At 37.9% G+C, this 12,668-nt stretch overlaps 1 protein-coding gene across 2 annotated transcripts in view; it reads left to right on the top strand.

The window, feature by feature from the left end:
* LOC105465321 (tachykinin receptor 1) overlaps positions 1-12,668 on the top strand; it is a 152,798-nt gene that overhangs the window by 77,984 nt on the left and 62,146 nt on the right. For both annotated transcript variants that reach the window (XM_011713730.2, XM_011713729.3), the window contains exon 3: positions 2,190-2,384. In XM_011713730.2, coding sequence (XP_011712032.1) covers positions 2,190-2,384 — 195 coding nt within the window. The remainder of the gene's footprint in view (positions 1-2,189; positions 2,385-12,668) is intronic.

Below are 12,668 nucleotides of genomic sequence, written 5' to 3'. Positions count from 1 at the left end.
CACTGTCAGGCATCAAGGAAGACACAGGTCTAGGGGAGAAATCAACACTTCTCAGGGTCCTTTTCAGGGGTCTACTGCAGAGATGGAAGGTCATCTATTCTATGGTGTCCTGGACCTGCCTTGGCAGTAGTCATGGCCCTTTGCAGGTAACCTAAAGGAAACAGACAATGCTTGATTTGCAACATCGTGAGAGTTGTTTTAGCCCTTTTGATGACCTTCAGACAGCATTTGAGTGATAGGCTTTACAGCATCAACAGAACCAGGGAAACTTGCCCAGAGATGTATAGATTACTACACACCCCCAACATCATATCTTTTCCAAGTCCCTTCCTATAATTCCACTCTCTCCTGACTTTAAGACCACCTACTCACTTTCTAAAAGAGGCAGAAGGAAGAGTTTCTAGGAGTTTCCTTCCTGGGAGTCGTCATGACTTCTGATATAAAGGTTGACATGAAGTGTCCTCCTAGTAGTCAGACACTATACACTGAACACTTTCAGTGGCCCTTACAGACCAGAGAAGGAAAGCCCAGGTCCCTAGCACCAAAATGCAGAGAAAAGTTTCTAAAGTTTACAGTGATAAGAGGATGCTAAAGGAAGCCTTCATGCAAACAAAGCCTAATCCTAACATGGAGAAAGAAGAAAGCTCCAAACGCTTCCTGCCGTTGGGACAGGATGCTCAGCAGGCTCACCCAAATCCAGCACACCTCTTGAAGCCCCTCCAGTAGACCACCTGCCATTCCAGGGCTTGAGTGTCTCCGCAGCTCCCCTAAGACTCTAAGTATTGATCCAGTTACCACTTGAGGTCACTTATCCTACTGCTGTGTTTTGAGCTGCTTATTGATGCACATTTTCTCCCTGGAGAAATTACAAGCTCATAGCCCAGAAGGAAACACTGTGCTCTACCGTGGCAGGTGCCCAGTGGGAATTGATTGAGCGCATACTGAATAAAATTGCTTTACTTGTAACCCTGGCCCTAATTCTGGTCTAGAGATCCTAGGAGTCCAAAGAATCCAGCAAAAGAATTATGTGGAATGATGTGGAGCCAGCTGACAGCTGTGCTGCTCTTTGTCTGCAGATTTTTTAAGTCTCCGTTGACCATTCTGTCCCATGGATGTTGGAAACACCTGACTGTCAGAGAATCAACGTGTGATTCTGAGGTTTTGTCAGATAATATTTAAAAGCCAAAGGCCCTATAAGATATCATTCCTTCTCTTTAAAAAATGCTTATTTTAAGGTATAGAGCTATAAACTTTACAAGAAAAATATGCATAGAGAGATGTCTTTGAAAATGAAAGAGGCAGAATTGATGTGCTTATCACTGATACGAAAGGCTGATAGGAAATACCTATCCTTCAAATCTCTGCAACATCTCAGGGGCTGTGCACAAATGCAAACATGTGGACACATTCATTCAGATGACACTGTTTAATGCCAGAGCCCAGGAGTGAGGAGATGGAGGAATGGCTTCAGACATGAAGTCATCATTTGCTGTGCTCCACTCTTCCTGCAATGAAATGTCATCCACACTGGTCCTTTGTGCATTCTAGTCTGTCTGCCTCAGCAGGTAGAGACCGTCTTTCTCCTCATGAAGTATGTATAGTCAGCCACACACTGACTCCTAGATGCTCAAAGAATTGATCACAATTTCTCCAGGAGCTGTTGTTTTTTGCTGACTTTAGGCCAATGCTTTGTCACAGAGACGTGTTTACTTCCCCTCAAATTGTATGGACCGAGGTAGGACTGCTAACCTTTTATAATATCACATAAGGATTGAAAAAAACTACTATTCTGATCACCATTATCCCTTAATCCAGAAAGAATGAAAGTCAGTCTTTATATTAAATAAATTTACAACATTGTTCTTATTTTTCTGATTTCACTTACCTATACTTGGCTGTCCTGTCCCCAGCACAAGCATTTCAGTAATGAGAATGTCTCTCCTTGAATGTTGCTAGATGGGTTCTGAAATACTGAAAAATCTAGCTGGCTTTTCTTAGGCATGATGGCATTGTATGGCATATCATAAAGCTTAAGGATAGAAAATGGAAAAGGAATTGGAAAATCATTGTATAAATCATCAGGAATCAAAGGGTTTCCATGAATTTTTTTATTGGCAGGAAAAATATGGAATCTCTGATGCAGATTTTGGTGACCAAATCAGAACTTTATTCTTTCTTCTCTGTTCCAGGTACATGGCCATCATCCATCCCCTCCAGCCCCGGCTGTCCGCCACGGCCACCAAAGTGGTCATCTGTGTCATCTGGGTCCTGGCTCTCCTGCTGGCCTTCCCCCAGGGCTACTACTCAACCACAGAGACCATGCCCAGCAGAGTCGTATGCATGATCGAATGGCCAGAGCATCCCAACAAGATTTATGAGAAAGTGTGAGTAGAGATGACTCCTCATGCCATAGCAATGATGGTGCAGGGTGCCTTCCTGGCCCCTTCTTGATCTTTCTTTCTTTCCATATTCTTTTGCTGGTACAGATTTAATGTGTATCTGTAAGCATTTCTCACATATACTCTCATATCACGTTGCTATGTCCACAGTTATCAGGGGACTGTAGTATCCCAAATACTATTTTAAGCATTGAAAGATAATTTTTGAAATATAAGATCTAGATCCTGTTATAGCAGAGCCATATCCCTCGGGCCTTTTACCAGAGACATTACCCTGCCGGGATCTGCCTTTCTTTGCCTAGGAACTTTTTCCTAAGCTACGGAATGCGGAATGCCCGGAATGCCGCTCTTCTCTCCTGCACAGGAGGCGGGAAGGTGGGGAATTACCTCCCACTCCCAGCAGCTCTCAACAATGACTGAAGGGCTGCTCTGTCTGTGAGTAGCCATTCTTTTATATCTTTACTTTCTTAATAAACTTTCTTTCACTTTGCACTGCAAAAAAAAATAAGAAGAAGAACAAAGCCTGAGGGGAGCTGGCATCTGAACACCCGTCTCTCACCCCTCAGGGGAGTGTGTCTCTGTGGTGTGTGTTTTACATCATGTCGAAGATTTTCTTGTGGGATTAATCTCCAGGGGTAGCTGCCTGGATAATGTACCCTTTATTGGCCACTGTGTCTTCCCTATACTACTGCCCCCTTTCCCTACTGGTGTTTCTTCTCCCTGATAAGGTACTTGCACTTGAAAATCTTGAGATAGAGATTCCCCTTTGCAGAAGACCAAAACAATACACTTACACCCAGGATGTTACAGCTGGAGAAATAGAACATATGCAGGTGAAACACAGGCGAAGGCCAGGCCAGGCATTGAGACCGTATGAGCTATGGGTCCCTTACAGGGCAGACAGACTTACCTTCTAGGGGCCTGCCTGATCACATTTAGGGTTTTTCAAAGTATCCCAGCAATTTTCTCCAAGACTTCTTATCCTCGAGGCAACATTGAAATGGCATATTCTTTGTTTTGCTCTGCTCGAGTGAGCCACAATGTGACATTTATATTACAGTTAGTTTTCGGGACTCAGAGCACATAGATAACGTGGATCTTTTTGAAAGCCCTCTATAATTCTCCAATCTCAGGTTTTTTATGTGAATCATAAAAGAACACTGGTGTTAGAATCAGAAGATCTGAATTTTAATTACAAGATTGCCAGTTACTGGCCATGTGACCCTGGGCAAGGGTCACAGCCTCTCCTCGTTATTCAAATAAGAGATAATAGAGCTCTGTTTCCTATAAACAATTCTTGTGAAGATCAAACGACATAATATATTCTCACTTGTAAGCTATTAAATGCCATACAAACGTATGAACCAAATTGATCAGCTGACTCAGATAGCAGTATAATTATGAGACCTTGAAACTTGAGTTAAAATGAGACGCCACACCTGTCATTCCCCCCAAGATTTGAGGGCTGAAATCCTGTTGCACACAGTTACCCAGCTGCATCTGTTCCATGAGCATGGAAATGCAGCTTGCCAGAAAGCAATACATAAAGCTCAGACGTCGCCTTCCAGACACAAACAGTGGGATTTAATCGATCAAGCAATGGAGGGATTAATGCTCAGCCTAGGAAATATCAAAAATTATTCTTTCAAATGAAACTACAAGCCCGAGCAAGGTCCCAGAGGGAGAAAGAACACAGCTTGTTACAAGCCATACAGGACCTGTGAACGTGTTCAAGCCAGAGGGTTTCCTCAAAAGGGAAAAAAAGTCTCTGAATTAAAGCTCATTATACAAACTGCTTCAGAAATCTCTCCCGTCGTGTCCATGGGCTGTAGCTCAGCTCTTAGTTTTTCATGGTCTTTTCAAAATCTGATCACTTTCTACAACTTTTGTTTCAAAATACTCATAGTTCTTTAATCTTATAACAAATTCAAAGTTTAACTTGGAAATAAAGATTAATTTTCCCACAGATCTCTGGGGTCTTTTCCAAAAAAGAATACTGTTTTGGGGGGGAGTCTTATTTTTGAACATTTTGGTGTTTTATGCTTATGAATGACTAGAAAATCCCTTTGAGACTCAACATGATGTGTTGGATTGTCTTGTTTCCTTGCTTTGAGAATTTAGGGTAGCTGCTACTGGATATACAGTTACGATTGCCATTGTTGTTTATTTCATCATTTTAACCTAAAAAATAAACTTGGCTTGACAGCATCTATTGTTATCTATTCATGAATTGTAACATGTTTATTGATACAATAGTAAGTCAAAATAGTGTATTTGTCACTCACTGAATGACAGTGATGGAAACATAAGTGCATAGCATAGCTTTATTCAAACCTATTTTGTTTTTGTCAGTATCATTCATAAAACATTATAATATATTTCTAGACAATTTCAATGTTACCATGTCTAAGCAAACTACTTAATTATATTCTCTTCTTTTAGAAGAAATGATTGCCACTTTCACAGTACACAACAATCCCAAATTTGAAACCAGATGGAAACTTTGTTTTGAGGCAGTATAATAATTAGAAGAGTGTGTGCTCTGGAGTTAGATGAGCGATCAGCTCCCAGTCCCATCACTGTCTAGCTGACTCATAATGGTCAAGTAATTTAAGGCTCTGAGCCTAATAGTACAGACAGTCCCCATTTGCGAAGGTTCAAATTGCAATTTTTCAGCTTTACAATGGTGGGAAAGTGATATGCATTCAGTAGAAACTGTAATTTGAGTATTCATACAACCTTTCTGTTTTTCATTTTCAGTATAATTTTCAATAAATTACATGAGATAGTCAACACTTTATTACAAAATAGGCTCTGTGTTAGATGATTTTGCCCAACTGTAGGCTAATGTAAGTGTTCTGAGCACGTGTACGGTAGGCTGGGCTAAACTATGATGTTTGGTAGGTTAGGTGTGGTAAGTACATTTTCAACTTAAAATATTTTCAATTTATGATGGGTTTATCTGGATCTAACCCTATTGTAAGTTGAGGAGCAGCTGTACATTCCACAAAGAAGCATAGAGAGATGTAAGTAAAAATAACCTACATGAAATCCTCAGCCTAGTGCCCTGCATAGAGGTAAGGGTCTAGTGAATGTTAACTACCAATGTTAGCATCATTCATTAATCCGGGTTCACTGGAAGATGATTGGCAGCAGACAGTGTGATGGGCAGATGCTTAGACCCAATTTAATTGATGAATAATTTGTGTAAGCTAATTACATGAAACGTTTCGTGAAAAATCTCAGGCTGCTGCACCTGCCTTCTGGCTGTATGGTGGGCCTGCAACCATGATCATTCATTCAAACTCTTTACTAACTTTTACAAATACAGTTAGACTAACATTTACTAAAACATCAATTAAATTAAGCCCTATTAAAGACAGGAAATCCGATAAAAGAACGGACAAAGGTTTTGAACATGGGCTTCACACACACACACACACACACACACAATCCACACAGCCAATAAATATATGAGGAGGCACACAACTTCATTTGTTACCAGTGAAATGCAAATTAAAGCGATAATGAGATCTTACTACACAGCCATCAAACTAGAAAATATTAAGAAATCTGACAAAACTAAGTGTTTCAAACTGAGCAATAAGAACCTCTGTCAACTGCTAGAAGAAGTATAAATTAATAATTACATTGGAAAAAAAATTTTTTTTTTTTTTGAGATGGAGTTTCACTCTTGTTGCCCAGGCTGGAGTGCAATGGCGCTATCTTGGCTCACTGCAACCTCCACCTCCCGGGTTCAAGCAATTCTCCTGCTTCAGCCTCCAGAGTAGCTGGGATTACAGGTGCCCACCACCACGCCCAGCTAATTTTTTGTATTTTTAGTAGAGACAGGGTTTCACCACGTTGGCCAGGCTGGTCTTGAACTCCTGACCTCAGGTGATCCACTGGCCTCGGCCTCCCAAAGTGCTGGGATTACAGGCATAAGTCACCATGCCCAGCCCAGAAAATACTTTCATAGTGTCTAGAACAGAAGAAGCTATGCATACCCTATAACTCAGAAATTTCACTTGCAGGTAATTACCCTAAAAAAAACCCATGCACGTATGCACTCAATTACATCAAACATAATGTTCCTATCAGCATTGCTCTTAATACCCCCCAAACTGGAGATGTTTCAAATATCCATCATCAGTAGAATGGATTAAAAAAAAAATGTGGTGGCCCAGTGCGGTGGCTCTTACCTGTTATCCAAGCACTTTGGGAGGCCCAAGCAGATGGATTGCTTAAGCTCAGGAGTTCAAGACCAGCCTGGGCAACATAGTGAAACCCCATCTCTACAAATAAATTAGCTCTGTGTGGTGGCAAGTGCACCCGTGGTCCCAGATACTCGGGAGGCTGAGGTGGGAGGATCGTTTGAGCCTGGGAGGCAGAAGTTGCAGGGAGCTGAGGTCACTCCACTGCACTCCAGCCTGGGTGACAGAGTGAAACCCTGTCTCAAAAAAAAAGGAAAAAAAAATGTGGTGTCTTATAAAAATTTGAAGTGCCTTATATAAGTAGAAGTCAACACAAATATAGATTGTTTCTCTCTTTATAACACAAAACATAGCCTATTATGCACACTGTTATGCACCTTGTTTTTTTAAACTCAGTATGTCTTAGAGATATTTCCATATTGTTCATAAAGAGCTTCTCTTTTTTTTTTTTTTTTTTGAGACAGAGTCTCTCTGTGTCACCCGAGCTGGAGTGCAGTCCCATGATCTCAGCCCTCTGCAAGCTCCGCCTCCCGGGTTCACGCCATTCTCCTGCCTCAGCCTCCCGAGTAGCTAGGATTACAGGCGCCCACCACCATGCCTGCCTAATTTTTTTGTATTTTTAGTAGAGACAGGATTTCACCATGTTAGGCAGGATGGTCTCCATCTCCTGACCTCGTGATTGTCCCTCCTTGGCCTCCCAAAGTGCTGGGATTACAGGTGTGAGCCACCGCGCCCGGCCCCTTCTCTATTCTTTTCTTAGTATTCCACTTTTTGAATGTATGCTATTATTTAACCAATCATTTATTAGTGGAGTTTAGATTGCCTTCAATGGTTTGCTATTACAGAATGCCACCATGCATAACATTTATAAATATCATGCAAGAATACCTATGGCATAAAATCTCAAAAATAGACTATACCATCTTAATTTTGATATTTGCCCTCCATACAGGATTGTACTAATTTACATTCTCACCTGCAATGTGTGAGAGTTCCTGTCTCTCCACGGCCTCACCAGCAACGTATATCATGAAGCTTTTAGATTTGTATCCATATGATGGGGAAAAAAAAAATGAGAATGGGATCTCATAGTTAAAATGCTCATTTCTCTTTTAGGAGTGGGGATGAACATCTTTTTATAATTTAATGGTCATTCGTATATATATTTTTTATAACCTGCTTATTTCATTTACCATATCATAAATGATTTCCTATGTTATTAAAATTGTTTCTACGACATGATGTGAAGACACACACACGCACGTGCACATACACACATATGTTGTTAACAAATCCCCTTTTGAAAATGTATTACTTCAGTGGTTTCTCTTAACTGACTAGTAAGATAAGCCACTAGCTTCAAAGTGAGCTGCTTCTAGCTATATTCCTAGATCCCTGAAGGAACTGGTTCAGTTTTGTCTGCCATTCCCTGTCTATGTTTACAATCCACAGTTATAGATGATTTCGCTAACATTATAACATTCATGAAAATGGGGACTTAGGCTCATCATTAATACAATATTATCATAATTTTTAATTAAGTCCTGCAATAATTAGCAACCCAGCAGCTTAGCATGGCTGCTCTGGCAAAACTATGACACTACACAGGAAGTTCTAGGAAGGTGGAGATGACTGACAGGTAATAAAGAAAGATTTTACATGTGATCAAAGGTGACTTTTCCCATTGGAGAAGAAAGCACAGAGAAAGAAAGGTGAATGCACGAAGAAGAAAAATTTGGCTTTGCAAAATGTATTAACCGTTTCCTTTCTTCTATAAAAACTGTGAGGAGTATGCAGTAGTTTTCAAAGATAATCAGAGCTACACCCACTCTTGTAGTTGTTATGTGGGCTGTAAGATGGCGATGGTCCCAGAAGGTACTAGGGCAATGCCCCTGAGGACAAGGAAGATGAACGAGCCACCATTTCTTCATCAGAGGACCCTCCACCAAAGCCAAGAAAAAATCTGTAATGAGGATGAAAAATGAAAAAGACATCCAAAAAAATGAGATTTAGACAAGCTGGGAATTTCTGCTTCCCTGAGTCATTTATTAATATTGGCCATGTGTCATTTTCTGATAATTAAGTTTCTATGTACATAACATTATGGTAGAGTTTTAGCAAGAAGTAAGACATTCCTATTCTGAATTCTAAATATTACCAATGGGAGAGGAGACTATGTTAGAAAACAGAATCGTTCATTGATATTTTGTGGAAATGTGAGTGAATATGAATATGTTAGCTCTAATATAATTCTCTACAGGTACCAACTGTAACAGAAGACTATAAAAATATGCTATTGTCATTATTTACAGCACTTTATCTTTTGTATATTATGATTCATTATCAAAAATCAGCTGAAATGTTTATATTTATATGTATTATTTACTTTCGTTCACAATAATAAAAATTGAAAATCAGCTCATTAACAGGGAGTAAGACAGGAATATTTAAAAATACACCTACAGCACTACTTCTCAAATTTTCCACCTTCTTGATTATTTTACAAATTAAAAACAAAAAATGTGGATCCTTTGCCAAGCTGCTCTAGGCCTTGGCCAAAGGGGTGTCAACATATTTGTGTTTCCGGGATTGACTGTTTATGCTAGCTGTTGTGATTAATCTCTTCCCCTGACACCCTCTACACTTATAAATATAGCCCAGAGCCCCTAGTATTATCGCCTTGGCTGATGAAAAGCAATTAAACTGAGAGGGAAGAGTGCATTGACACTGCAGGGGAAGATGCTAGCATAAAAACATGCCCTTAACCTTGACCCCCAGACAGAAATCAGAGTGAACAAAGTCAAAAAAAAAAAGAGGGGGGGGGGAAGTCCACGTTACTGCAGAAACTAGGAAGGTTGCCACACAAATGTCAGAAATTTTACTACATTTCTGGTAGACATTGTACAGATAGGGCCAAACAGGAGGCAGCCACCAAGGGCTGTTATGGCCTCTATATACCAGTAGAGCCTAATTAGGAGGTGAAAGTGTGAGCCTTGAAGCCTTGAGAAAGATGGGCCCACCCAATTTAGGACTCCTTTGGGGTGCTGCCATCAACTTCCGGAGGCAGCTGCCCTCAGATGGAGAAAGAGAAAGCACAGAGGCCAGAGAGCATAATTCACAATAAGATTAAATGGATGATTTTCTACAAAACCATAAATTATCAAACTGATACAGCTTGGAGGTAAAGGGGAATGAAACTACTGTTCAAAAATTGCATTTACAAAAGGCACTGGGATCAAAATCTGTGCAGGGAAAATCTTTCAAATACCCTTATAAGTTCTTCAAGAGTACAGAACAATATGGAAATCTTGCTCATTTATTATAGAGATTTGGTAAAACCTAAATACAGAAAGCTAATAAAGACAACTCCAAAAACAAACCTTCAGACCAACTCCATTTACAAATATAGATACAAACATCCCAATTAAAACATTCACCAAAAAAATACAAATTATATTGAAACAGCGATGTTATGTTTTTGAGCATGACTTTTTCTAGCAAATAATACTAGTAAATAAATTATCAGGAAATCTGTTATTATATTTCTTCAAATTAATTTGTTAAAGGAGAGCATCATATATTTGCCTCAAGTAATGCCAAAATTAAATTTGTTAAAATGTAATACGTGTTGAAGAAAAAAGTAGCTCATTTCAGCAATAATTATTCAGCAATAATCCTTGACAAAATAAAATGAATAATGGATCTCCTTTTCAACAAAAACAAAGTAAGAATCCTGAGAATAATTAAGAAACAGCCAGAATTTATGTGAAGAAAATGAAAAATATCATGCTAATTTAGACTTTACTGGATGGTATAAGAAAATATTTGAGGACTACATTCCACGTGATTCAAAATGCAGAAAGTGTTTAAGGGTATGTAGAAAACAGTTTCCCTTCTATCTTTATATAATTCTTAAGGATATCAGTTCTTCTCAAACTATTCCTAAGAGTATGTTTAGGCAGTTTGATAAAGTGAATCATCTGAAAGAGTTAATGGATAAAAACTGTTCAAGAAAATAATAAACAAGAAGAATTAATTTTGATATCAGCAAAATAACTTTTAAGAGAATAATAATAAATGACTTGCCATTCAAGATATCAAAATACACAGTACTAGAAGCAGAATCGTTCAATAAAAGCAAACTAGAAATTACACACGCACACACAAAAACTCAAACGTATAAAAGTTCGTGTTTAGTATATGCTAAAGATAGCATGTCAAATTTGTAGGGATTATTCCATAAATATTTTTGGAAACCTGAATAACCTAAAATTGTAGGATTCTGTACTTGAATGAGTTTTTAGATTACTCTCTATTCTACTGCTGCCCACAACTTGGAGAGTCACAATATATAATAGCATATTGGAGCCTTTGAGAGGGTTTCCTTTTCAATTTTTTTAAATTTTATACATAATATATTTGTGTGGTTTAAAAAACAGGGAGTGTAAAAAAGTAATTAGGAAAAGATTTCTCTCTCTTTCTCTCATACTCGCCCTCTTTCTACCCCTACCACTTTATGGATAACCACTATTCTTGGTTTCTAATAAACCTTCTAACATTTCTTAATGTCATCTAAGAAAGTGTAAACATATATTGTTACTGTCTCCTTTCTTAATGTGCAATACAATATATAATATATTCTGACTTTTTCTGTTAGCAATCTTGGATATCTTTCCCATCAGTATTGCAAGCATTCTCACTTCTTTTCTTTACAGCTGCATAGTATTCCTTATATGGAGAAACCATAATTTACTTATCTAGTATGATATTGACATATCTTTGCATTGTGTCTAATGTTTTGCCACTTCAAATTCTATTGCAAAGACTGGTCTCCATTCTGGTAAGTACTGATTGCAGTAAAGAAATCCAGTGGTTTTTCCTAAACCTTGTGCTTCTCAAACTTATTTGATTGTGAAAACCTTCTTTTAATTAATCCTGTAAACATCACACAGAAGTATTATCCATAAAACATATTCTGGGGAAACTCTGGACTAATCATAATACTGGATTCCTTTCTCACAACTTAGAACCAATATAAATTCCAAATAAATTGAGATGGAGTAGAGACTTTCAAAGCATAACCCCCAAGGCAGAAGCCATAATGAAAGATTGCTGGTTTGCATATGTAAGTAAATAGATACACAGGTACAGATGTAGTTATAGATGTGTTTGTTAAATTCTATATATCCAGAAACTCCATGAAGAACTTCTGCATGTGACAAATTGAGAAAAAAATTATAATATATGAGAAAAACTAACATAGAGGACTGTAACTTATCAATAAGAGTAAGGCAACCCTCAAAACACTACAACCCATAAAAGAATATGAAAAAATTATATTCCAAATAATGGATGCAATTTTTCCTTTATTTGAGTGGCCCATGTTAAAACTTAATGAAAATGTTAAGTATCAGTGAGGTTATAGGGAAGGTGGGAGCTGTTTTCAGGAGCAGAGTTTGACAATATCTGTCAAAGTTTTCAAATGTATAGTTGATTTGAATCAGCAATTGCATTCTTAGAAAGTCTTAACTGCAATTATACTATGTAAGATTTTATGTCAGCATGGTTTATAGAGCTGTAAAATTAGAAACAAATACCAAATCATAAAAGATTGATTAAAGAAATAATGGATCATTCATACAAAAAACTATACAGCTGTTAAAATGGCATTATACAAGCACATTAATTAATGCAAAAATGTTAATAATACTGATCATATATTATGATCATATTATTTATCACAATATTATAATTAGTAAATAAAGCAGGCTTCAAAGTAATATGTGCAGTTAGTGCCCCTTGTATGTTTTATAAAGTGTATCCATGTACTTATGGATTATAGGTGAAAAGTCTGGAAAATTATGCAGCAAAATTTAATATGCAATGTTTTTACTTTGATGTGGAATAGTAGGTCATCTAAACTTTTTACTTTAGCTTTTCTGCAATTTAAAATAAGTTATCTCTAATGAAAATAAATTCTTGCCTTGACTGCATTTTTTAATTAAGTAACATGAACTTTTTAAGACATCTACTTTTAGAATAAAAACATTATCAC

This window comes from Macaca nemestrina, chromosome 13 (genome assembly GCF_043159975.1).
Source record: "Macaca nemestrina isolate mMacNem1 chromosome 13, mMacNem.hap1, whole genome shotgun sequence".
NCBI lineage: Eukaryota > Metazoa > Chordata > Mammalia > Primates > Cercopithecidae > Macaca > Macaca nemestrina.
This window is presented reverse-complemented; position numbering and strand designations above follow the sequence as displayed.